Source organism: Saccopteryx bilineata, chromosome 3, assembly GCF_036850765.1.
Source record: "Saccopteryx bilineata isolate mSacBil1 chromosome 3, mSacBil1_pri_phased_curated, whole genome shotgun sequence".
In the NCBI taxonomy this organism is placed as follows: Eukaryota; Metazoa; Chordata; class Mammalia; order Chiroptera; family Emballonuridae; genus Saccopteryx; species Saccopteryx bilineata.
This window is the reverse complement of record NC_089492.1, coordinates 36,812,040-36,837,841: the sequence shown is the minus strand read 5'-3', so window position 1 is coordinate 36,837,841 and position 25,802 is coordinate 36,812,040. Positions and strand designations below refer to the sequence as shown.

The 25,802-nt window shown below is 48.4% G+C and overlaps 2 protein-coding genes across 4 annotated transcripts; one reads left to right on the top strand and one right to left on the bottom strand.

Moving 5' to 3' along the window:
• Nucleotides 1-10,796: 10,796 nt before the first annotated feature.
• On the bottom strand, nucleotides 10,797-13,087 carry LOC136328499 (uncharacterized). The gene is made up of 2 exons (XM_066264643.1): nucleotides 10,902-13,087; nucleotides 10,797-10,848 (listed from the first exon to the last, which is right to left on the bottom strand). The coding sequence occupies exon 1, from the start codon at nucleotides 11,725-11,727 to the stop codon at nucleotides 11,023-11,025; it is 705 nt and encodes a 234-aa protein (XP_066120740.1). The 5' UTR covers nucleotides 11,728-13,087; the 3' UTR covers nucleotides 10,797-10,848; nucleotides 10,902-11,022.
• A 2,132-nt stretch (nucleotides 13,088-15,219) lies between these two features.
• Nucleotides 15,220-22,950, top strand: OSR2 (odd-skipped related transciption factor 2). 3 transcript variants are annotated; one of them, XM_066265980.1, is made up of 4 exons: nucleotides 15,220-15,777; nucleotides 19,726-20,492; nucleotides 21,543-21,642; nucleotides 22,374-22,950. In XM_066265980.1, the coding sequence occupies exons 2-4, from the start codon at nucleotides 19,837-19,839 to the stop codon at nucleotides 22,554-22,556; spliced, it is 939 nt and encodes a 312-aa protein (XP_066122077.1). In that variant the 5' UTR covers nucleotides 15,220-15,777; nucleotides 19,726-19,836; the 3' UTR covers nucleotides 22,557-22,950. The 3 variants fall into 3 exon arrangements, with proteins under 3 accessions (XP_066122077.1, XP_066122075.1, XP_066122076.1); XM_066265978.1 differs by lacking the exon at nucleotides 15,220-15,777 and adding an exon at nucleotides 19,048-19,191; XM_066265979.1 differs by lacking the exon at nucleotides 15,220-15,777 and adding an exon at nucleotides 19,049-19,191 and having other exon boundaries at nucleotides 22,456-22,950.
• Nucleotides 22,951-25,802: the final 2,852 nt, after the last annotated feature.

Here is a 25,802-nt window from a genome sequence, read left to right as displayed (position 1 = left end):
ATACTCAGCAGATGATATCACCATTGTAATGAGGTAAAAGTAAACAGCCAGGAGAGGTGCTGGGTTTTGGTAACAGCCTTCAAGTAGGTACTAAAAACTTTGATGACTGGCCCCACCCTAAGTCATTGCCTGGTAAGAGAGAAGCCCATCAGAACAAAAACAATAATACTGAACTAGATTAAACCCTACTATATACAACAATCCCCTTTTCTGGAATCTGTTAATGCAAGTTCAGAGCTGGGAGCCATGGTTAAGTGCTTTCTTTTACTAAAAAAAAAAAACAAAAACCGGCCTGACCAGGCAGTGGTGCAGTGGATAGAACGTTGGACTGGGATGTAGAGGACCCAGGTTCGAGACCCTGAGGTCGCCAGCTTGAGCGTGGACTCATCTGGTTTGAGCAAAGCTCACCAGCTTGGTTGGACCCAAGGTCGCTGACTCGAGCAAGGGGTTACTCAGTCTCCTGAAGGCCCACAGTCAAGGCACATATGAGAAAGCAATCAATGAACAACTAAGGTGTCTCAACGAAAAACTGATGATTGATGCTTCTCATCTCTCTCCGTTCCTGTCTGTCTGTCCCTGTCTATCCCTCTCTCTGACTCACTCTGTGTCTTTGTAAAAAATAAATAAATAAAAATTTAAAAAAAACACAGATCTCATTAATTTAGCTTTGATTTACTTTGAGATATTTTTTTCCTTTTTTAATATTCAGAAAATAAATTTAATGGGGTGACATTAATCAATAAGAGCACATAGGTTTCAGGTGAACATCTCTATAGCATTGGAATTATTGATTAAGTTGTGTGTCCATCACCCAAAGTCGAATCATTTTCCATCACCATATATCTGTCCCTTTTTACTACCCCTTACCACAGTCCCCTCCTCCTGGTAACCACTTCACTTTTATCTATGTCCATGAGTCTCAGTTTTATATCCCACCTATATGTGAAATCATACAGTTCTTAGCTTTTTCTGATTTACTTATTTCACTCAATATAATGTTCTGAACATCCATCCATGTTGTTGTAAATGGCAATATGTCATCATTTCTTATGGCTGAGTAGTATTCCATAGTATATATGTACCAATCTTCTTTATCCAATTCTCTATTGAGGGACATTTTGGTTGTTTCCATGCCTTGGCCACTGTGAATAATGTTGCGATGAACATGGGGGTACATGTGTCTTTAGGTACCAATGTTTTCAAGTGATATGTTGTTTATGACCAAAGCACAGTTTTGAGAGAGACTTTAATTGAATAGTGAGATAGATAGAGACTTGCACTTAGCCAGTCAGATTAGCCAAACCAATCCTGGTGATTGGCAGCCAGATCAACCCTATGACTAGATCTCAGAATGATGGTCTCCAGAACAGTTCACTCCTGTTAGTAATAATGATTAATAGGGGGAGGTGGAAGAGGACATTTAGGAATCAAGCAGAGTTTATCTTCTTAAATTGGGAGCAAGTGAGAAGCCATTGAAAAGGGAAGAAAGTAGAGAGAAAATATAGTTAGTAAAAAAACCAGCCTTTGTGACTTGGTATCTGAGAAGAACAAGGTAGTGTGAGAAGTGCTTTCTGGTTTCCATCATTACCCAGTCTAAGTTATTAATCATTCTCAAATGACCAATTTAAGGACCCATTCAAATACTCATCTGGGGAGAGCTTTATATATATCTAGATTCCCAGATCCACCTATAAAGTCTAGTATACAACAACCAAGGAAACTGTACTTCTTAGATTTAGCACAGCAATTTCAACGGGTGTGCTGCAAGAATTTTTAAAACATACAATACCTGATTATTTAGTCAGGGGCATTGACCTCTTTTCCCTCAGATTGTCAAGTAAAAAAAATGACAATCAACATAATAGCCGTCAGTGTGAATGAATCAAAATTATACCTGTATTTTTTTGTTAGATTGGCAAAAAATATATTTTTTGGTGTGCTGCAAAATTTTGGTAATTAGCTTATATGTGCTATGAGGTGAAAAAGGTTGAAAATTGTTGGTTTGGTAGATAGATTGAGACTGGACTTTAAAAACACCTGTATAGGAAAAGATAAGGCAATTGAAAGCCAAAATAGATTCTAAATGCACCAAAAGAAAATGATTACCATATTTTCCCATGTATAAGGCGTTCCTATGTATAAGACGCGTCTTAATTTTGGGGCCCAAAATTTGGAAAAAAAAATGTATTACATAAAGTTATAGAACTCAAGTTTTATTCATCATAAAATTCATATAAGCCCTTATCACTGTCAAAACTCCTATCCATTGGCTTGTCCTCATCTGTGTTTGATGATGAATCACTGTCTTCAACAATGAGCGCAAAAACAAGCACGAAAAAGCAGGAAATGCAAGTAAAAAACCTACAACTGCTATATAAGATGCACCCAGTTTTTAGACTCGAGATTTTTCGGAAAAAGGTGCGTCTTATACATGGGGAAATACGGTAAATAGTTCTTTAAGGAAACAAACTGGCAGCAGAGGCCAATTACCTAGGGATCTTGTTAAATGCAGATTCTCATTCATAGCAGGTCTGACTGCATTTCTAAACAGCCCCCAGGTGAGACCAAAGCTGCTAGTCCTCCAGCTACAGTTTGAAAAGCTGAATTCCGGAGAATGACTGAGGCTGGAGTTCTGGTACTGGGAGGCTCTGGGTATGACACATCTTTTCCTGGAGGGAAATTCCAACTTAAATCTAGATGAGATTGTGAGCCCTCTCTTGAAATTAGGAGTCCCAGCTCAGGGTTGTGAAAAAGTCAGCTATCTTGAGAAAAATCACTTTCCTCCTGAGCTTCTGTAGCCACACTAGGTAAAAATGACAGGACTGGATTACATTGTCTCTAAAATACTTTCTCATTCCATGATCCTAAATTTCCCAACCCCAGCACATAGAATAGGGCCCAACCAACTTAGGTGGCCTTTTCTAACTCTGCAGGTTATTAGTTACTGTGTTTTAAAGAAGCAACATGAGTATCTTACATCCTTTTGGTGTTTGCTGTAAAACATAGATGTCCTCCCTGTGCATCAATTGTATACATTATGATTTAGATGTGTAATTACACCCTAAAAGAGGGAAATACGTTTGTATGTGGGGGGTTGATAAAAGAAAATGCTAGTGTATACAGACTGAAAAACACTATACTTTATTTTTAAAATATTGTAAGGGCTGGTATAAACAAGTCATAACTTACAGATGTGTGTAAAAGCTGCACAAATTGTGCACATTAACTATTTGGAGGAAAAACTTTGGTTTTAAAAAGTGTTTGGACTGTGTGTACTTTTCCTTTTTAGCAGGGTGGGGAGGCAAAGGACTTGAATTACAGGGTAGAATATAAAATACCTCCTTGAAGGAAATAAATGTGTAATAGGAACTATCCAGCCAGTTCTCTCGGGCATGGGAATCCCCCAGGGCTCGTGTAAATGTGTATAAGTATGTCCGCAGTGTCACTCCAGATGTTTCTGCAGGGAAGGAACATTCCCCACACATTGGCATTAACGCTCTCTGTGCAAGTCCATGCTCAGACTTGCTTCAACCCACACAGAATCCCGAGGGGAGACCCTAGGGGAGACTGGGAATCCACAGGTCCTTCATGCCCCCAACTCTCTACACCTAGAAGCTTATGTGTGTTGCTAAGTATCCTCCTAGGCTTGGAGGGTAGAATGGAGCCTGTAAGTATGAACACGGGATAAGGCTCAGAAGCAAAGTTTACCAGGAAGAGAAGTCAGGCCAGGACAATTTTAATGGTAATCAAGTCTCTCCACACTTATCTTTGGAAGGTGTCCTTGAGTTCCAGCTGAGCAGGGCCCTCTCTGCTGTGTGGGGGGTCTGCTTGTCATTTTGATGCTATCCCTCGGGGTGACCTGCTCCACACATTTTTTTGCTGCAGCCTCTGGCTGCCAAAACTGTAAAAAGGCAGATCCTGGCTTCTGCAGTTGCCCCCCCAAGCCTGCTTTCTGTGATAATAGGGCCAGGAAGGATCCAGAGCTTCCACTTTTCCTCTAATATGTTCTGTCTCATTGCTCATCCCATTTTCCAAAGGGAAAAATGAAGCTCTGCAGAAGAGCCACTCACATGGCCTGCCTGATACCCCAGGACCCATCCCACAAGGTAGATGCTGCCATGTGAAACCAGTGGTATTCTTCAAAACCCACAACAAGATCTTCCCCAGCAGGCTCCTGACAACTTCTATTCCCCCTAGCTCACCCACCATTTTTGTTCACAGCTCCCCACTCAAAGCAGAAAGTTACACACCAGCAGCCACAACTAAGAGGAAGTAAACAGTGGCAGTATGCTGAGGGGTTCCAAAACAGAATCCTGCCACTGAACATAGTGATTAAAACCATAAAATTAGCCTGACCAGGCAGTGGCGCAGTGGATGGAGCGTCGGACTGGGATGCTGAGGACCCAGGTTCGAGATCCCGAGGTCGCCAGCTTGAGCACGAGTTCATCTGGTTTGAGCAAAAGCCCAACAGCTTGAACCCAAGGTCGCTGGCTCCAGCAAGGGGTTACTCTGTCTGCTGAAGGCAGAAAGAAAGGCACATATAAGAAAGCAGTCAATGAACAACTAAGGTGTTGCAACGCGCAATGAAAAACTAATGATTGATGCTTCTCATCTCTCCATTCCTGTCTGTCTGTCCCTGTCTATCCCTCTCTCTGACTCACTCTCTGTCTCTGTAAAAAATAAATAAATAAAATTAAAACCATAAAATCAGCAAAAGAGACAGTGAACACTATCCAGAACCAAAGATAATGAGTTACGTAAAGAATAAAGCACCAGCCCTGGCCAGTTGGCTCAGCGGTAGAGCTTTGGCCCAGCCTGTGGAAGTCCTGGGTTAGGGCACACAGGAGAAGTGCCCATCTGTTTCTCCGCCCTTCCTCCTCCCATTCCTCTCTATCTCTCTCTTCCCCTCCCACAGCCAAAGGCTCCATTGGAGCAAAGCTGGCCCCGGGTGCTGAGGATGGCTCTATGGCCTCCACCTCAGGTGCTAGAATGGCTCCAGCCACAATAGGGCAATGCCCCAGATGGGCAGAGCATTTACCCCTAGTGGGCATACTGCGTAAATCCTGGTTAACTTCTGAAAAATACAAGAAAGAAAAAGAAAGAAAGAAAGAGAAAGAAAGAAAGAGAAAGGAAAGAAAAGAAAGAATAAAGCACTAGATCTAGACATTCTATAGCAAAGACTGGTCATCCCCCAATATGCATTCTCTTCTTTAATAATAGAAGCCTGAATTTTAGCTAAGCATATGGTTACCAGATTAAAGACTAGTTTCCAGCCTCCCTAGGTTCGGGTTTCTGTGGAGTCTCTTCAAAGACAGGGGGCTTGCCCTTCCTCACGCCTTCCCTCTTGCTGCTGGCTGGAATGAAGCCATCTTGGACTACAAGGTGAAAGTCATTTTGAACAGATAGAAAGAGTCAGAATACCTGATAATCAAGGAGCTAGCCACCAAATTGACTCTGGATGGCCTACGTTTATGTGAGAAATAAATTAACTTCTCTATTGTTTAAATACATGTTATTTTGGATTTTTTAATATCAGAGCTCAACTGTATTCTAACCTATACCATTGCCTTCCCCTGATATATTCATGGCATCCTGAAATTAAGTGCATCATTGTTTCATTAGAGAGTAACATTCAAAATAATACCTTTGAAGCATAAAAAAATAAACAAACAAAAAAGTATTCACGCCTGACCAGGTGGTGGCGCAGTGGATAGAGCATTGAACTGGGATGTGGACAACTCAGGTTCGAGACCCCGAGGTTGCCAGTTTGAGTGCGGGCTCATCTCGTTTGAGCAAAGCTCACTAGCTTGGACCCAAGGTCGCTGGCACGAGCAAGAGTTACTCAGTCTGCTGAAGGCCCGTGGTCAAGGCACATATGAGAAAGCAATCAATGAACAACTAAGGTGTTGCAACGAAAAACTGATGATTGATGCTTCTCATCTCTCTCCATTCCTGTCTGTCTGTCCCTATCTATCCCTCTCTCTGACTCTCTCTCTGAAAAAAGAAAAAAAAAGTATTCATTATAGACTTACTCCCCGTATTCTCTAATCTCTAATTGCAATAAAATATAACAGAGTACAACAAAAATCTAAAGCGTGGTACAATATTTCAACTTTCTGTGAAAATATAGACATTTTCTCTTGATAAAAGGCAGATGACTTTTTCTCTAGAAATGCTTGTTGCAATGACTTAATTTCTATACTCTTGGCCACTAAATACTAGACACTGGGTCAGATTTCTCCTCCTGGTCTCCTCTCTAAGTCCTTGGAGGAGTGAGAGAAATAATTTTATGCTGCTGAGGTCAGTTCATATCAATGGGTAAGAATGAATCATAGTTACTGATAGTACTGATATACATCCATGTCATTTAACCCTGAGAATATCATTAATTTGCAGATTCACAAACTGAGGTTCCAATAAGTGGCATGACTTACCTAAGGGAATAGAGGATTAACTGAAGGCCTTGGATCCAGGGTTGTTTTTTATTCATACTCTATCATAATTACCTGCTTCCTTGTCTTTCTCCCCTCCAGACCTGGCTTCATATTCATTGTTGTATCCCTAGCACCTACCACAGGGTCTAACACATTAAACATTCTCAATAACTACATGTTAAATGAATTCACAAGTCTAAAATCATACTCAGCCATTGCTCCCTTGGTCTGCAAGAGTTCTACAAGCCAATGCTCTGAATATATTCCAGGTCACTCCCAGGCCATATGGCCTGTCAAGAGAATGTGGTCAAGGATGAGGCAGAGGGGAGCAGGAGTGGTGAACACACCCATATGACACACTTGTGTTCTTCTCCACACTCTCCTGGGCCTGGGTGGGCCGACCACGTAGGGCATTTGGATGTGTGCCTCATGGCCTAGGAGACAATTTGCACTTTGTGTACTTTTCCAAGGGAAAAAGAAAAAAGGCAATTGTGGTCTAATACATTTTAGAAATGCTTCTGCCTGGTGTCCTGACATCATAGCATCCGCCCAGTGTGATTCCTGGAGGCAAGCCCACTTGCCAGGCAGGGCTGGGAGGGTGTGGAGGGAAAGGATGTGGGAAGAGGGGTTAGGCCCTGGAAGTGGAGTGTGGTGGCCAAGACCTGTGCTGTGACCAGGCATTATGACACAGTTCACGGGGGAAGAGTAGAATGGGGCCTCTTGGTTTCTTGTATCTGTGTGTCTCCAGATCCATCTAAGTTGTTTGTGTTTCAGACTTAGAGGCAAAGCTACTAGAATACTAGAGCATATCACTCCTTGTAAGACCTGCATTCCTGAAGCCAACTAGATCTGAGTTGGTCCTGCTCCAAGTTCTTTCAAGAAACAATGAAGATCAGGCCATTCTAGGGGTCTACCACTTCCTTTACCCCTGTCCCTTCAGCAAGGGAGCCAGAGAAAGAAGCCCCCCCCCACTCCCTACAGAGTGAAGAACGTGGGGGGAGGAACACTTGAGTGAGCTATGGTTACCAATCATAAGGGATCTACAGCTAAATTATCACCTGGCATGCTGGAAATAGCATTATTGTAAAATGTTGTCATGATATTAAGGTCTTCAATTGGGAAAGCCAAAAGTTAAGCCTGTGCTGGCATTCATTTTCCAATAAATGAGTTGGCTTAAACACTGACTTTCTCTCCTTGACTTGTAAAAATGACCAAAAATGTAACAGAGAGTTCAATAAATGTTTTAAAGATTGCTATTAAATACAAATACTTTAACAATTTAACAAAACCAGAAGAAAACAACCTTACAAATCCTACCTTCCTTGCTCCCACCCCCAATTTAGGATGAAAGTTCAGGGTCTCAAACAATAACACATTTGCTTAGTACTTGATACATGGTAGGTAACTCAAAAATATTTGGTGACAAGGAATTCGATGTGCCTTATGAATTGGCACATTACAGACTTCTTAGAGTTTGCTGACATGGATTAGATTCAAGAATAGTATATTAATCCTCTGGGGAATATTCAAAGGCAAACAGCTACAGAGATACACATTTTCCTTTGTTAAAACTTGTATCTGCATTCAAATACTGGCCTTGGCATTTCTTAACTAAGTGCTGGCTGCTTTGAATGTTATGTCAAATCATCTGCACTGGAAAGCAAAATCCTGTTAAGAAATACGATCACAGGTTGTAAAGAGATTATCATGTTCCTGACCATTATACATTTTATATTTTGAAAATCCCCACAAGAAAGGGTCGTATTAAAATAGCAACTCTTTGTCAAAGTGGGGCTGAGTACTTTCATACAATTTATGACTATGGTCAATATGAAAATTCATTTTTGTGTGCATTTTCAATGGCTTCCCTGCACGGGCTCACTAAAATGAAACCTTGTCCCTGAATCTGAAACTAGACAAGAGGCTTCTAGTTAGACCGAATTTTTGAGAGATTCACAACTGCCTGAGAGGCAAAGTGCCTCTACTGTTCTCACTGCCCACACTGGAAAATCGTGGAGGGAACCCTAAGGTCCAGGGGAGGTGGCTCTTCACATGACTGAGGACAGTTCAAGTCAAGACACTGGAGAGAAAGTGCAAAGTGAATGCTTAAGGGAGATAGATTGGGCATAAGAAAACTAGAAACTGCGAATTTCAACCGGATCTTTAGACACCTAAAAGGAGTTAAAATAATTATTCTTTTGATCCCAAGCAAAAGATAAAGGCATTTGGCCCAATCTTAAAGTGACAAAAGCACAGTGTACACCTGATCTCGGGAAGTGGGCAGTTCAGGGCAGCAGGACGCGAGATGGGAGCGTTTGGGAGTTCTTCACAGAGTGGGTGAGCAGAACCAGGCTTGTCCATTTCAGCTGTCCTACCAGTGTCCTGTGCGGCTCCCGCTTCAGGGGATCCAACAGCAGGCAGACCTTTGAGCCAGGGTCCAAACAAGTACCCGCGGCTTGCGACACTCCCTCACACACTTCCCCGTCTTGCGTCTTGCAGCCAGGCACTCTGACCCAGTGCAGGGAGGGCAGGGATACTGTGTGGGCTGTAATGTGTGCCAAGATGTGTGTAGAATTGTATGCTGCAGACACACAGAATCCTTAGAATGTGATGAAAATAGAAAGAGAAAACATAACATCAGTTCAGGCAAGAAAAAAGTCAAGAGTCGCAGGTCAGAAACCATAACATGAAGTGCGTTGCTTTTGCTCGTTCTTAACAAGGACATTTTCTAAAATCAGGTCAAATCTAGTACAGTATTCGATTATAATAATAAACTAACAAACAACTAACCATAAAAAGGGAAGGAACCAGTCTTTCTCCCTCTCACGCTTCCCCTTACATCCCGGACTTAACTCCAGGAAGAAAGGAGTCGCACCTGGTTCACCTGGGGATCCTCAGCGCGTCTTCCAGGACTTAGGAGGTGCTTCGGAAGCCAGATGAATGAGAGCGAATGGATGAGCGAATGAATGAATTAGCTGCCTGAGGCCACAAGTTTTCGTGTGCATTCTCTGATGGGAAGAGAAAGGAGGGATGGAAGAAAGAGGAGAGCCGAAAAGATAAATTGGACACACCCGCGATTTTCTCCAAATGTCACTTTGATCTAGTCGGTGGTTCTCAAACTTTATAGCGTGGATCAGAATCACCTGGAGGGCTTATTTAAACACAGATTGGGGATGGTGGGGCTCTCCCAGTTTCTGACTCAGTAGGTGGGACTGAAGAATCTGTATATCTAACAAGTTCCAGACGTCGCTGATGCTATTGGACCATATTTTAAGAACTGCTGCTCTGGACGGTGACGCTAGACCGATCCCAGAGTCCCACAGAAACGACCTCTGCCTCCAGAATCGGAGACTCCAAGGCAATTCAAGGCCCTGCATTTCACAAATAACAGATCTCAGAGGACCGAGATCGGAGCTGCTCTTCTCCATCCAGCTCGCTCACAGCTGTGAGAGCTCACTGGATTCGTTTGAATTTTCCTAAATTTAAACGTTGGCGAGTACATTTTTTAAGTGTAAGCCTAATAAAAACAGGTGAGCGGACTCTGCCCTAGTCTTTTCCGACGACGATCCTTTCGGAGCGCGAGGTCTGGGACAGTCCCTCGTTAGGCGGGCGAATCCGCCCCAGAGAGGCGCCCCTGCAGGTTCTCCTCCTGGAGGCGCCGCGTCCTGGCCTCAGCGGCCGATTCTTCCGGAAACCCGGCCTTCCTAGTCCGGACACCGCCGGCTCCTCTGAGCCGCACCGAGAATGGGATTCAGGCTGACCTCGGAGGCGGGACCCTCCGAGGTGACCTGGGTTCCTCTGGAAAGGCCAACTGCAGGCCCGCCCCCGCGCGCTCTGCTGACTGCGGGCACGTGGGGGCGCAGCCCTGCCCGCGCGCTCTGCGGACCGCGGGCACGTGGGGGCGCAGCCCTGCCCGCGCGCTCTGCGGACCGCGGGCACGTGGGGGCGCAGCCCTGCCCGCGCGCTCTGCGGACCGCGGGCACGTGGGGGCCGCAGCCCTGCCCGCGCGCTCTGCGGACCGCGGGCACGTGGGGGCCGCAGCCCTGCCCGCGCGCTCTGCGGCCTGCGGGCACGTGGGGGCCGCAGCCCTGCCCGCGCGCTCTGCGGACCGAGGGCACGTGGGGGCCGCAGCCCTGCCCGCGCGCTCTGCGGACCGCGGGCACGTGGGGGCGCAGCCCTGCCCGCGCGCTCTGCGGCCTGCGGGCACGTGGGGGCCGCAGCCCTGCCCGCGCGCTCTGCGGACCGCGGGCACGTGGGGGCCGCAGCCCTGCCCGCGCGCTCTGCGGACCGAGGGCACGTGGGGGCTCAGCCCTGCCCGCGCGCTCTGCGGCCTGCGGGCACGTGGGGGCCGCAGCCCTGCCCGCGCGCTCTGCGGCCTGCGGGCACGTGGGGGCCGCAGCCCTGCCCGCGCGCTCTGCGGACTGCGGGCACGTGGGGGCCGCAGCCCTGCCCGCGCGCTCTGCGGACCGAGGGCACGTGGGGGCCGCAGCCCTGCCCGCGCGCAGCAAGTGCCGGAGCCCCCGCGCTGCGCTGCCCCTGAGACGGGCTTGACGGGCGGCCAGCCGCCTCGAGCTGGCTCTAGGCTTTGCTACGGCGGCGGCCGACGACCTCCCCGGAAAGCCAAACCCAGATAGGACGCGGGGCCGCGCGTGGGTCTGCTCCCGGGCGTGCCCACCCTGGTTATGAGCACGTAGCTGACGCTCGGGCCGGGCCTCGGGCTCCCACAGGCAGCGCCCCCTTCCCCGGGGCTCGGCGCCCTGGAGCCTGTGGCTGAAAGGGCGCCCCCTGCAGTCTCCGGCGGAATGACGCCCACCAAGGGGCCCAGGCACACGGGGAGCGCCATTGCGCCGAGCCCCCGAGTTACCCTCTCCCTGGCCCGGGGGAGGGACGACCAGGGAGCCGGGCAGGCTGTCCATCGGGCCTGGCCCGACTCAGAAGGAGGCTGGGCCCGGGGGTTGGGCGGCGGGAGGCGGCGGGTGATCTTCAGGCTTCTCCGCGAGAGGAAGGCTCCCGCGCGCGATCTTCGCCACGCGCCTCTTCCCGCTCTCAGGCCGAGGGACCCCTTCCCGACACACAGAGCTTCGAATGCTGGGGTGCGATGAGGGGTGCGGCGTGGGGAGCGGGGCATACTTTCCGTATGCGGGTCCCTTAGAAACCTTTCTTGCCTCTCCCGCGGGGACAATGTCCGGGGCCGTGGGATCAGCTGGTGTCCGAGCTGCTCAGCACCGGGGCGCCGCGAGCTCCCTGCCCTGCGGAAGTCGCCCTGAGCGGCGTCCTGAATCCGAAAACGCATCGTTGAAAAATCTGCCGACAGAGAGGTCACTGGGGGCCACCTCGTGGAGCGTCAGTAAGGCCCCAGCGGTGGGGGCAAAGCAGATTACTAACCCTGACAACAGGCCCAGCCCTCTCTCCAGCATCCCTGCTACACACACGACTCTCCTTCCGTAGCAGAACAAACAAACAAAAAAGCTCCGGTGTTGGTGAGAGGATTCCAGCGGCTGGCGGAGTCGATGACCGCCCTGTACTCACACCCGGGAGCCAGCCGCCCCAGTGACCGCTCGTGGTTCCCGCGCCGCGTAGTGCTCAGCCACTGCCTCCAGGGGGCGCTGCGGCTCTTCTCGCGGGCGCCTGAGGTCCCGGGCGGCTGCGCTTTCCCATTCCATCCGCGTTGTTGAGCGCCGGCTCGAATACAGTTTTTTAAAAGATAAAATTCTTAGATTTTTCTCTTTTTTTACCGCCCCCCTACTTCCACACCCACAGTTCTGAGCCCAGAACCCGCGATCCTTCTTCCAGGTTTTCGCGGGTCTCCTCACCACTCCGGGGCTGAAGTGCCGGCGCCCAGAGAATAGCTGGGCTCCCAACTCCTCCGAGCTCTGGCGAAAAGCGGCCACAGTGCGGGAAGTTCAAATGCAAAAGGTCCCCGCCCTGCAGAGGCAGGGGAAGGCTGGGGAAAAGGGGAGGCGAGTCCTCAGAGGTAATGGCAGCTGGGATCCCTGGGGAAATGATGGGGTTTCCATAACTTGTGTTTTAAAGGGTAAACGATTTTATGACGTCCGCAGCGCGCGGTCAAAGTGGGAAGGCTCGGAGTCAACTCCAGGGAAGTCTGTGTCTGACACCTGCTCGATGCTCAACTGGCAGGGCCTCCTGGGTGGGCCGAGGGGGAAGGGGCCTACGCTCCCGGCCCCCTCCTCCTCCAACTCCTCCGCGTTTCCTCTCGCTGGCCTTCAGCCCGTCCTCCAGGAGCGTAAACTTTTCGGCAGTTCGTGTTTGGGCAGCAACCGCTCACGGCCCCCTCCTCAGTCTGGTAGTCATTTCCCTGGAAGCCTCCTTGGTGTTGAAAGCCCGGAGCCGCGAAGGCAGCAAAAGACCAAGTCGGCGGAAAAGTCAGAGGGAACTGGCCGCGCAGCTCCGGGAGGGCGCAGGGGGAGTGGGACGGCCGCTCAGAGACGCAGGCCCCGGGCGCAGCTGGGCCGCCGTAAGTTCCGGGACTTCCCCTCTCCTCACACCCGGACCCCACAACTCGCTGGGGCTCAGTGGGCAATCTTCCGTGCCAGGAACTGCCGCCCGGGGAGTCCAGCAAATGAGGCTGTTCCTGGGTGGGCCCCACAATGCGTGCGCCCTAGCCGCTGACGTGGGATACGCGGCTTGCCGGGGCTGAACGTAGAGACAGACACTCCACGGCACGCCGCGGGTGGGCGCGAGGTGACTCGCGGGCTCCCTGCATGCAGACCTGGCATGCAGACCTGACACCGGGCTCAGCCTTGGGCTTGCCCTCGTCGGGGGGCGCGCACCTGCGAATCGAGTTGGCCCGGCCTGGAGGCAGTTTAGGCGCAGTGGGGCCACGCGGCTTCCCCCAAAGCCCGGAACTCGCCGACTCCCCCCTCTTACGAGCCCAGACTCCATTGCGGAACCTCGGAGGCTCTGGTGGGCGAGGTAGAGACACTTACGGAAAACCCTCGGCTCAAGAGGTTTGTAGAAAGAGGGCGCAGCTCACGGGTGGTTGTAAATTTTGTCTGCTTCGCGGGAAAAACCGGAGGTTCCGCACACAACACACACACATACACACACACACACACACACACACACACACACACACAAGGACACACAGTGGGAAGGTGTGAAGCCCGCCGCTGCGGAATTGCCTCCAGTTTGTTGAAAAGGATATACAAAGCATAGGAACACTCTTCAGGTCACCACCCTTGAAGTGCGTGTCCTGGGGGTCTGAAAGAAGAGAAAGTTCCCTCCAAATCTCCCAAATTGAGAAAAGCTGCGGAAAGAATGAGGCGGTTAGAGAGAGGGGACCGCAGGCATCCCGGTAGCTGGAGCTCGGGACTCAGTGCTAAAATGAAAGCACCCCTATAGAAGCCACCAGGGAAAAACGCTTGTTAGAAATCCCGAACTCTTAGGCACTTACTATTTCTATGCTGTTTGTCAAATCTACTTTGAAGGACTTTATACTAAAGGATGTTAACACTCAGGTCTGTCTGCCTTCCGAGCTCACGTTTTTTAAACCTTTCCTGTTTGAAATTGGAAAGAAAAAGTGATCTGCTAACCCTAAATTATGTTTTACCCCAAAGGAACGAAAAATTCTATCCACCTGGGCATAAATAACATAGGAGGAATTTTATCTTAATAAACTAATATCTCGTAGTTTCTGCCTGGCTCCCCAATCACTGGTTCACCTTTTGAGGGTTTTTCGTCTTCTGCTTCTATCTGACCACTTCCTCTCATAATTAAGATTATTTTAATTGTCCTTTGAGGCGGCACATCCCAAACCAACTTTTGGCGGAACGCTGGAGTTGAACAGCCTGTTGTTGGCTGAAAGATCTGTGCCTCCAAACGCGGGCTTGCCGGGGGCTGGGGCAGATCCCCTCCAGTGACTCGTCTGGGACGAAAGGCACTTTGCTGGGTGTTGCTTACGCAGATCTCATCTGGGGAAAAAAGGCTGTTTAAAATGAGTGTCATTCCCTTTCTGTCACTCGATGGTCACCCTCCTTCCAGACTACTTGAAGGGCGTTCTGCAGTTATTCTCACACAGGACCAAACCTTTAGAAGACCCTGAAAAATGTATCACTACACTTCAAATTCGATTGTTTCCTGATGATTGAACAATGAACTCTCTCTCTCTTTCTCCCTCTCTCTCGCTGGGAATGAAGATGTACGTGCTTTAAGAAGCTAAAATAGGATTTTCCTAATTTTAAAAAATGATTGTTCTTTCACCCAATTCCAGATGGGTTCTTTATTTGTCAATGGATGGCAGAAGCCCACCTCTTTAACCAAGTCAATTAACTGCTTATGAAATGTACATTGGCTGATTAAAGCTTAAATATTGGAAGAAATTTCTCCTGGAACATTCCATATATGTCTTTGCAGTAATTGCGAAATTAGCCAATTATCACCTGTAAAAACAAATTTCGTTTGGAAAACAGATGAAAGCAGACGACACATATAGTCACAATTGACCAAAAGTATGTACAACACTGTATTTTAAGTTGGGGGAAGGGGGATGTATGCTGAAGAATACAATCTAGAACTGGTTGATTGATTTTTACCCTAGGAAGACGGTTATGTTAGACGTGTTATGTGAAAATTAGCTCGGCGAAAGCTCCAAGTAAAACTACAAAATGCCCTTTAGTTTCTCTGTGGGGTCTTGGGGATGCAGAAGACCAGTTGTTCAGTTTCTAACAAAATAAGGAAAAGTGGCATAGAGAAGAACAGGGGTGGACGTTGTATTTTTGTGTGAGTTTTGAACTGAGTCACCTTCGGCTCTGTAATTGGGAAACCTCGAGTAAACCTGTGCCTTTAAGACTCAGTTGCTATCCAAACACAAGTAAACAGAGTGGACCATTAGCGGGCGCCCGGCGCGGAGGCGGAGCCAGGGAGCAGTGGGCCCTGCGCTGCAGCGGGACGCACGCCCGCAGGGGAGGCGGGGCAGCTACTAAAGCCTTGGACTCTCGGCCGCGAGCAGCCTAGGGAGGAACGCGGGCGGGGATAGAGCTCGGCGCGCTTGCTGCTGGAGGGTGATGGCCCTGCAAGGCGGCAGACTCCGACCTCACCCGGAGTCCGCGAAGGGCTCGCGGAGGCGCGGGGTTCCCGGCGAGCGCTGAGCGCGGGCTCCGAGCACCTCGGGTCCTGACGCATTCCACGTCCACAGACTGACGAAGGCGAGGATCCCCTCGCGTTTTTTCGGATCGTGGTGCTCCAGATAATGTCCGAGGCTCCCGGAACTCCGCGCGGAAAGAGAAGTTTGCCCGGCGTGGACCCAATGACCTTTCCAAGCTGTGCGCCTCACTGCCTGGCCCGGGTCTGAGCGGCGCTGCCCAGGCGGACCTTTCCGCGGGAGGTGAGTGTCCGCCGTGGGAAGGGGCTGCAGCCTCCTTAAGAAAGGAAGGGTGTAGGGGATGCAGGGGGCGCTGATTCCCGGGCCGGCGTGCCACACGTTCAGAAATTGTGAAAAGAAATCATATGGATGCAATCCCGGGGCATTGTTTCTCACTCTGTCGGATCCCAGGCACGCCACTTCCAGCTAACACCCACAAAACACACTTTTATGAACTGTTTTTAGTTTTGTTTTGCGACATTTGATCTAAGCATTCACCAAGGCTTCTTATAAAAGCTGATCGAGGAACACTGAGATAAAACCCCGTTGCCCCAGGGTGTTTCTGACCCTGCCATGGTATTCCCTGTCCGCCCGTCCCAGCGCAGCCGCGGCGGCGCGGCGCGGACGGCCGACACACACGGTGCCTGTCTAGCCGACGCTTTTCAAAAGAGAAGTAGTAGTTTAATCGTAGGTAATTCTCAGACTTTGTGCTGGCCTTTTGATTTTCCTCCCATCTTCTAGTCCTGGAAGAGGAGGCAGAAGGCAAACTCCCCCGGGGCTTAAACGCTTGGATTCTCAAGAAATAGCAAGAGAAGAGCAGCGGTTGTAGAATGGAGGGAGAAAAAGGTGCTTGCGGAGGGAGCGCTGAATCTGCCTCCTACCTGTTAGCAGAGAACAAAAGAGGGCTGGCGTTTCCCGGAACAAAACGCCTCAGACAGCTGCTTTCTCTGCTAAACAAACTGCAGTCCTGAGCAGAACAAGAAAATTACTCACGCAGGGGGAGCGAGGGAGCAGAGAGAAACAGAACCCTTTTGCGGAAGGCATCTTAATTTAATTAACTCCTTGGGCAGGCAGAGGCGCTGCACGGGGGCAGGATTCGCAGCCGTTCTTTCTCAGTTCACCTGATCCAGTCTGGCCATCTTTAATTTTATTTTTAAAAATGATCTCCTTAGACCCACCTGGACTGTAGCTCTCTGATTTATGTGAAATTCCACTGTGGCTTGGGCTGAAGTTCAGCGAACCAATCGATCTATCAGTCAGTTCTCTCAGACACCAATGCACAGGTTTTTAGCAAATGACCCCTGACTGTATATTATTTTTAGATAATTCAGTGTAATAACACCGTTACCTAAAAGCAAGACTTCTTATCAAATTACCACGTACCTTTTTTTTCTCCAATGCTTTGAAAGCTTCACTGACCTGAAATTAGTATGTACACACCTCACTTGTTGACAGCCATGGAACTAAATTTTTACAAAACTTATGTACATGCCTGGAAATTCCTGTGAAAAAGATTGATGAAAGAAAACTAACCCCAGCTCCACTGAAATATTTATGTATTTTCATTGGTTTAAGTTTCTTTCCTTGCAAAATTAAAAATAGCCAATGGCCCTAAGGACGACATGGTGGAGAAATGACAGCAAACGATAACTGGTATTGCCTGAAACGGACTATGGAAACTACATGCTCAACTCCAGACAAAACGAAAGTACTTTAGATCTCTGCATAGACATAAAATATTTTTGACATATATTTCCAGCAACTCAGCGGGAGAGTAGAAATCTAAACTCCCTAATTATTTATGCCAAAATGTATGGTGGATATTTAGTCTTGTTCTGTTTGTAGAAGGGTTTCAAAGTCACCAAGGGTTTGCTCTCCCATGAAGAAACCATTTGTCTTGCAAATTAAAATGAACATATATTATGAAATGGCACTTGTGTACCACCATAAACCTGAATTACAATGGAATTCTTAGTTTTTGTGTTATGAACCATTTGGACAAAAGGGGAGGAAGATGGCACTTAATTCTCTGCTGGCAGAATTAACGTATAACCTTTATGGCGGAGTTTACTTTGTGTATTTGGAATCGAAACCACAAGTGGAGTAGTCCTTCAATTGACAACACACACTCCCACACATATACACACAGAGAATATGGTGGGAGTTGTTCTTGCCTCCTGTATTCATTTCTAAGAAATATGGGAATACACCCAAATAGTAAGTTTGGTTTGGTTTCCTCTCTATGGGGGAGTCGCCTTTTTAACACTAAGAGAAATATATTTTAATCCCTAGAAAATTCCCATTATGCAAAAAGAAGGAAATAAAGATATAATTATTTTCATGAAAGAGGAAATAATCAGATAGGTCACCAAGGATGTTAGTAGAATCCTTTTTTTCCAACCTCTCTAGGAGAGGGCTTGAGGGGTTGCCACTGAACAAAAATGAATTGTGATTTGTGGTGGGAAAGTTTATTCCAAAAGGAGGTTTACAGTTTCGGTTGAATGGTCTGACTGAGACCCCCTGACTGTTACACACCTCTCATTAACTCCAGGCCTGAACTCCCAGACCGCATACCACCAGGCAGAAGCGGTTCATTAATAAATCCCTGTCTCTGCGCCTTTCCAAACAGAGAAGGAGGGAGGGAAGGTGTGGGCCGCAGGGAGGCAGCCAGATTCTGCCTTGCCTGAGCGCTATGTCAGCGCAGCCCCCTAAATCTGTCCTCAGGACCGCTGGCAACACAACACACTAAAGAAGAAAATTCAGGCGCAGAAACGGGTGGGTGGGGAGGGAAGGCTGCATACACTCCCCCACCTTTCTGCCGGGCAAAAAGGGCGATGATGTTGGCTCAGAGGCAGCCGGCCTGCTCCTCTCCAGGGACAACGTGTAGTTGGGAGTCCTGCACCTGGGAAGCCGCCCTCAGAGACCAGGTGTGGTTCTGCCGACCACGGAGCTATAAAGGGGCTGGCAGTGGGCGCAGGGAGGCCCACCCTGAACGCAGGTGCGGTGTTCCTGGGCACCTGGAATCTGAAAGCAGACCTCTGTGCCGTCCTTGCGGACTCAGGAACAGCCAAGAGCGTGCGCCCAGCTTAGGCCCAGGCAGAGACCCCGGCCCGGTGTCCAGGTGGTATGAGCGCCGCAGCACAGATCTCCAGGCAGATGAGCACGCTCCTCCAGGCCCGCAGGACCCCGCTGTGCCGGCCACTGGGGCTCCCCGCTGCTCCTCCCTTTCCCTTCTCCGGGAGCCCTTCCGGCCTCCTCTCCTGGGCTCTCCTCGGTGGAGGAGCCACTCCAGGTACCAGGCTGGGAGGCCTCTCGAGCCTCCCAAGAGCTTGGCACTCAATCTGAGAGAAGGGGTTCAGGCCTCAGAGGCATTCTCCGCCCCCCCCCCAGTCTCTCCCCGGGAGCCGAACCATCTGGAAGGGATCTTGGTGGGGGGTGGGAGGGGACGGCCCCTGGGAAGGAGGGGGCGATTCCTGGTCGAACCCGGGCCGAGGTGTCACTTTTCTTTCCTGCGGCCCGTCACTGCTGATGAATGGGATTGAGGCGGAGGAAGGAAAAAGAAAACCTCCGAGGTCAGCGTGGGGGGCGAGGCGGCCCCTCCGAGGGCCCGAGAGCACGAAGCAGCCCCCCCTGCTGCGATCCCGCAGAGCCACCGGGGTAAGTGCGAGGGGCACCGCCAGGAGCCGTCGCACGCACGGGGGCTGAGCTGGGCCCTCGCACCTGGGTAGGACCCACAGCTCACCGTTCCTCCGGGAGCCCCAGGCCCTCCTGCAGAGGCTCACCGGGGCCTGCGGGCGTTGGGCTGCAGGGTTGCCGGGGTTGACTGAGCTTCCCGGACAAGGTGGGGGCGGGTGAGCCGGGCTGGGCGCTGCCTCTGCAGAAGCACCCCTGCCCCCTTTTCTTTCTACCCGGACGTGAGTTCTCAGCTCCATCCTTGCAGGAACCCGACCTTCCTGTGGGCGCCCAGCTCTCAAGGGGACCTTTCCCTACCCCGCCTGGCGCCCTGGCTGGGCCGAGCCCGGTGCAGACTGCTGGGCTGGCGCTAGGGTTCCCTCGCTAATCCTTCGGGGGCCCGGGAGGAGGAAGGGTGGGGACCCGGAAGGTGTAGTGACCCGCGCCAGCGCCAAAGTGCAGCCCGAGCTGATCTGGATAACAATCACGACTCTCCCTCCGTCTCCCTGTCATTTTTAGGGTGTCTCTGCGTGCTGTTGTCTCTCTGGATTTTTACCAGAGCCCCAAGCCCACCTGCGTCTGAGTCCTGGAAGAAAGGAACAGCTCTCTCCGCCCCCCAGCACTCGGAAAATGGGGAGCAAGGCCCTGCCAGCGCCCATCCCGCTCCACCCGTCGCTGCAGCTCACCAATTACTCCTTCCTTCAGGCCGTGAACACCTTCCCCGCCGCAGTCGACCACCTGCAGGGCCTGTACGGTCTCAGCGCAGTGCAGACCATGCACATGAACCACTGGACGCTGGGGTACCCCAACGTGCACGAGATCACCCGCTCCACCATCACCGAGATGGCTGCGGCACAGGGCCTCATGGACGCGCGCTTCCCCTTCCAGGCCCTGCCCTTTACCACTCACCTCTTCCACCCCAAGCAGGGAGCCATTGCCCACGTCCTCCCAGCCCTGCACAAGGACCGGCCCCGTTTTGACTTTGCCAACTTGGCCGTGGCTGCCACGCAAGAGGACCCCCCTAAGATGGGAGAGCTGACCAAGCTGAGCCCGGGGCTGGGAAGCCCCATCTCGGGCCTCAGTAAATTGACTCCTGACAGAAAGCCCTCCCGAGGGAGGTTGCCCTCGAAAACGAAAAAAGAGTTTATCTGCAAGTTTTGCGGCAGACACTTTACCAAATCCTACAACTTGCTCATCCACGAGAGGACCCACACGGACGAGAGGCCGTACACGTGTGACATCTGCCACAAGGCCTTCCGGAGACAAGATCATCTGCGGGACCACAGGTGAGATAGAGGAGGTTGGCCGGGGGAGGTGAGGCGAGTTTGTCCAGAATACCAAAGCCTCATAGAAATTCCAGATGTCACCAAATCTCCTTTGATCTAAAAAGTACCCCCCAAGGCCCTCCCCCGCCAGCCACAGCTCCCCACCAACATTCACCTCTTTTCCTCACCCGCCAACGGTCTTGTTTGGGATGCCGGAGGCCTTCTTTCATCCTTAGGCTGTTAAAACCTAGTGGGCTGGCCTTGGTGCTGTGATCGGCTTCTCTGTTTCCTTGTGGTCGCCCTTGGGGTCGGGCAGGTTGAGCCTAGGGACCCCAAATCCTCTGATGGCTGCCTCAAGACCATTTCTGGGAAGTTACTCACCTCCACTGGGTGCACTCCCTTCCCTCTCCTCTATGTGCTAGCTCCTATCCCCACCCCAGCCCTGGTGAGCCCAGAGCCTGACACCACGACCTTCCTTTTAACTTTGCTTGCAGAGGTCTTGTGATCACTGAATTTAGACAGTTCCCATACCCCACCCCAGACCTTAAACTCTGCATAAGTAAATGGCAATCGAAGAAATACCACATCGTAAATGTTTTCATCAGGTAAAAACTTCCCGGGAATGGGGGTGGGCTATCTCTCTCCAAACTCCACTAGCAATTCCCCAAGATGGGACTTGTGTACCGATCTTCCTCAGCTGGTAAGAAATTCGCTAAAGTCAGTCCCACACAACTCGGCCTTGCCTTACATCTTGATTTGGCCAGTTTAAATCCCAGGGAAGACCTCAGAGACCAGGAAGAACTCATTCCGCACGATTTGGAAGTCCAGAATACGCCAGAGAGGGCGATCGAGTGTAGATAAAAACCAACGTCCAGTGAATGTTTGGAAGAGCCTGTTAGTTGAGGTTAACCATAAACAGAATTACACAGGGAAAAAATACAATCTGAAAACACACATAATGGGAATCGTGTTTCTTTTGTCCTTTCATGACTTCGATTTTGGTAATTGTCAAAAGAAACACTCACAGTAGTTATAAAGCCATTTCAATAAAAACCTTATATTGATTTTCAGGTATATTCATTCCAAAGAAAAACCCTTCAAATGTCAGGAGTGTGGGAAAGGATTTTGTCAGTCTAGAACTCTAGCAGTTCACAAAACTTTACACATGCAGGTAAGTTTGTTTTCTTGTTTAAAAACAGTGACTGGTTCCGTTTTATCATGTTTGCTCTACATAAGGCGTTTACTGGCAAAACCTTTCTCTTACAAGACTCTATTTAGATTAGTGTTCTAGTGGCCAAAGCAGCACTCAGTTTTTTATACATAAAATTAATCCTATTTAACATAAAACATTTTTTATATTTTCTTTAAAAACAGGCTATTCTAAATTCTAATTTTAGAATTATTATTTTTTCATCTGATCTGCCCTGCATTTAAGGCTTTCGTGTTTGGGAGGAAATAAAGGTAATTTCGATAATGGAGGCATGGTGAAATCCCATATGCTCTGTCTCCCAGGGGCCTCATAATTTGTAGTTTTCCGAACATTGAGGAATAGTTTAATTTTCCAGCAAAGAGGAGACTTATTCCCTGGGAGAATGTCGTTCCTTAAGAAGGGATTAGAGTTTTTCCTTCCCCCTTTCCTGTCTATGACATGGTGATGAAATGTTAAGAGCTGGAAATCACAAAGCCCACCTCAGTGGCCACCGCAGTTATCAGTGTAATCGGCCTCGTGTGTGCCTGAGTGTGTGCTGCAGTGATCGGAGGATTAGGAACACAGATTTGTTCCTGCAAGTCCCCTCTTTTGTTGTCGTGCGTGTGTTAATGTGATACCAAGAAGACAACTATTGAGAAGGGTGAGGTGGTGGTGTGAAGGATTAATCCTTTGCTTGCTTCACATCTGAACAGGAATCTCCACACAAATGTCCCACATGTGGAAGAACCTTTAATCAGAGAAGTAATCTGAAAACTCACCTTCTCACCCATACAGACATCAAGCCCTACAGCTGCGAGCAGTGCGGCAAAGTGTTCAGGCGAAACTGTGATCTGCGGAGGCACAGCCTGACTCACACCCCGCGGCAGGACTTCTAGAGAAGCCCAGGATCTGTCCCGTGCCGCCCTGCTCCCTTCCCCAGACACCTCTCCACGCCTCCCACCCGGGGGTTCCATCCCCAACCTTTCACTGACCCCAGCTCTGCCCTTGCTGCAGCCGCACCTGCAGCTCCAGGGAGTTAACTCCGCTTCTGGAGGACTGAGAACTGTAGAAAGCCACACACGTACATCCCTTCACAAAGAGCATATGCTAATTTCTTGTAGATATTCACAGCTCATTTTAGAGCTCTGTACATAATGTTGTGGTCTTTGTTTTGTTGTTTTGATATCTTGTTGGTTGCACCTAGATATGGAAAATGGAAGCCAAATTTATCTTTAAAGACTGTATTTTCAAAATAAAACTTTTCCTTGTTTGTTTCAATGCTCCTGCAAAGAGTCTTGCTATTTAACTGCTGTTTTTCCTCTATATTCTGGAAGAGTGGACTGTCTCTAAAATAGTCAATATTGGAAGATATAGTTTAAACCTAGGTTTTAAAATAACACAATCCTCTTACTACAATTTTAGCTCTTCCCTTTTTTGTTCTGTAGTATTTTGGAATTGGACAATTGTGCTGTCCTTTTGTTTTTCGAAGACATTAAAATTGACACCCCTAAGGTTTAATTCCCTTTTGTTTATTCTAATGTGTATTATTCCTTAAGATAAAAAGCAACATAATAATTATTAATAACTTGCAACTCCAATGACCTACTTGAAAGTACAGCTGGGAAGAAGCATGAGGGAAAAAAAGAGAAGGGAAATTTCTCATGATTTTATTTTTTTTAAAATCCTTGACCTACTGTCAAAGTTTATGATGGGCAACACCTCTTACATTAGACTTTGAACACTGTGATTTAGTACCATAGACAGACTTTACCCTGACTTCGGGGGAGAGGTCTAAGATCACCTACAGAACACTGCAGGAGAGTACAGCCTTCAGGAGATGGAGGACAAGAGGAGAAAAGAGAAGCTACTTAGCTGTGTTTGCACAAAATATTTCTTTCCAAGGGTGGAGATCCTTTGTTACAGAAGGCTTGGATTTCTCTGCAAAGCAAACTGAGTTAGGTCACTAGCAAGGTATCCGTCACAGGTTGGCCTTTTGTCCCTGGGAAAGTGCCAGAAGTACAGGTTACTCTGTGTGTAGAACTTATGACAAATCTGTAATCACCTTCTGAGGCATTTCAACTTTTCCCAAATGGTTTCTGGAGAACCTGACACTAGTGTAAGGAAAATCCCCGTGTGGGATTTGGGTGAAGGGCTTTGGATGCAGGCAGAGAGTAGCGCTGTGCAAAGACTGGAAGGAGAATAACTGAACTGAAAGTGGAAACATCAGAGGAATCTGTATCATAGTGCCCAGTAGGTTCTCACAAACTTGAATACTGAACAACAGGCTGAGTTAGGTATTCTCAGTGTTTTTCCGTTTGCATGTGTGTGTGCAGATGGCATGTTTTATGTTCAGGGGGCTACTGGGCAACATGTCTTATGTTGGTGCCTTAGAATCCTCCCGAAGGGCAGGTAAGGATTTGAAGATTAGATGCAAAATTTCTCACCAGTGCCTTGTTCAATATGATTTACCAGGAGTTTTCAAAATTATTCTGGACTCTCTGCTCACTCCATTCTCAGGGGAGCTGGCTGGAAGTTACTTCTGCTTCTCACAGGAGATCAATTCTCTTCAACAAAGTGTCCACCCAGCAGCCTGTGTGTGTGTCTAATACACAAGTGCATTTCCCAACATGGGATGGGCCTAAAGGCTTCACAGAGGAGAGAGGGCAAGAATGGAGTGTCGGCTGCATGTGTGTGTGGTATTCAGAGGAATGAAACTGTTGTTTGTTTTCTTTTGTTTGTACAGAATTAACTCAGTGACCTCGCTATCCCTACTCTCTCAAGATCCTGCCCACCTTGGCACAGAAGATTTGAATACTTTAGGACAAGGTTACACATTGACTGTCCCTAGAGCTCTCCTAATCCTGCAGGCCTTTTCCATGTAGTCAGTCTCACTGCCCCACCCACCCCAACTGACTGCAAGCTTCAACAGTTCCATTGCAGAGGCTTCAGTCAAATTATCAAAGAATGACCCTTGCTCGCTATCAAGCTCAGGCATATCCTTGAAGTTCTCGTCACAGGGATATAGAGATAGGTATAACCAGAATAATGTTTCTCTTTATTTATTTTAGTTGAAAAATGGAAATCAGAAGTAAATGAGGAAAAAGAGAGAAGAAAGTGGAGAAAGCAGTTTCCCTTCCCATATATACATTATTTTTAAATTTAATTTATATGTAGTTTATTTATGTAGTCATTAATTTAACAAATGCTTATTATGTGCTTTTCATTTGCGAAGCCCTGTGCTTGGTTACAATGATTTTCACAATCAGTTTCTACCTTTCTATTATCTAGTGGCACATTTTTGCCACTACTACTTAAATAAATTAAAAATCTAGAATAGGGCTTACTTTTATAGGTACCCTCAAGCTGCACCCTTAACTCCAACCTCCATCTAGACTCAGAAAGGATCTAGTGTCAGAGGGGATTCTTTCTGCACTCTTTACAATCTCAGGTGAACTTTTGAACAGTGGGTTCCTCTCCAAATTCTGAGTTTTGTTTTCTTCTTTAGACTGTCCAAGTATGCAGGAAGTGAATCTTACATGAGACAAACTTATGAGACATCATTGGGAAAAACGATACCTTATATCTTATGAAATTGATCTGTGGGTATTTGGGGGAGGCGGCTTAGAGAAGAGTCAGTAGTTGAGTTTTAAATTAGACTATGTTTTCCTTGCGACCTCTATCATAGTCAACTCATGAATCAATACTCCTGGCCAGAGAACAGGAGGACAAAATATCGTGAGTCACAACCACAGTGCTGAAGAGCTTTATGCAACAGTTAGGTTTTGAGCTATGACTTTAATCTCAGTTCATAATCTACATGCAGGGTTTTAAAAATAATTTCTAAATGTGAGTTCCATTTTAATCAAGTTTTAATATAAAATTATGATGTGTGTTAAGTCCCCTTATTGATGTTACTATTTACATTAAGGTCATTGTAGTACTAGTGCTTTATAACTGTAGTAATTAAAGTTTGCTATTTTGCCCAGGCACATCCTCTTTTATTTGAAGAGGCTGTTCTAAAATTTGACTCTAGGACAACTAAAAATTTAAAAAGTAAGCAAATCTGAAATCTCAAATTATAAGTAGGCCCAAATACAGCCAGTGATGAAATGAAAGGCAATTAATTAATGGGAGTTTTTTCT

Excerpts from the sequence above, each read along its gene's own strand:
- LOC136328499 (XM_066264643.1), bottom strand. The coding sequence starts at position 11,727 with ATGCGTTTTCGGATTCAGGACGCCGCTCAGGGCGACTTCCGCAGGGCA.
- OSR2 (XM_066265978.1), top strand. The coding sequence starts at position 19,063 with ATGAATGGGATTGAGGCGGAGGAAGGAAAAAGAAAACCTCCGAGGTCA. Across the intron at positions 19,192-19,725 it reads GATCCCGCAGAGCCACCGGG|GGTGTCTCTGCGTGCTGTTG; the intron begins GTAAGTGCGAGG and ends TGTCATTTTTAG. Across the intron at positions 20,493-21,542 it reads GATCATCTGCGGGACCACAG|GTATATTCATTCCAAAGAAA; the intron begins GTGAGATAGAGG and ends ATTGATTTTCAG.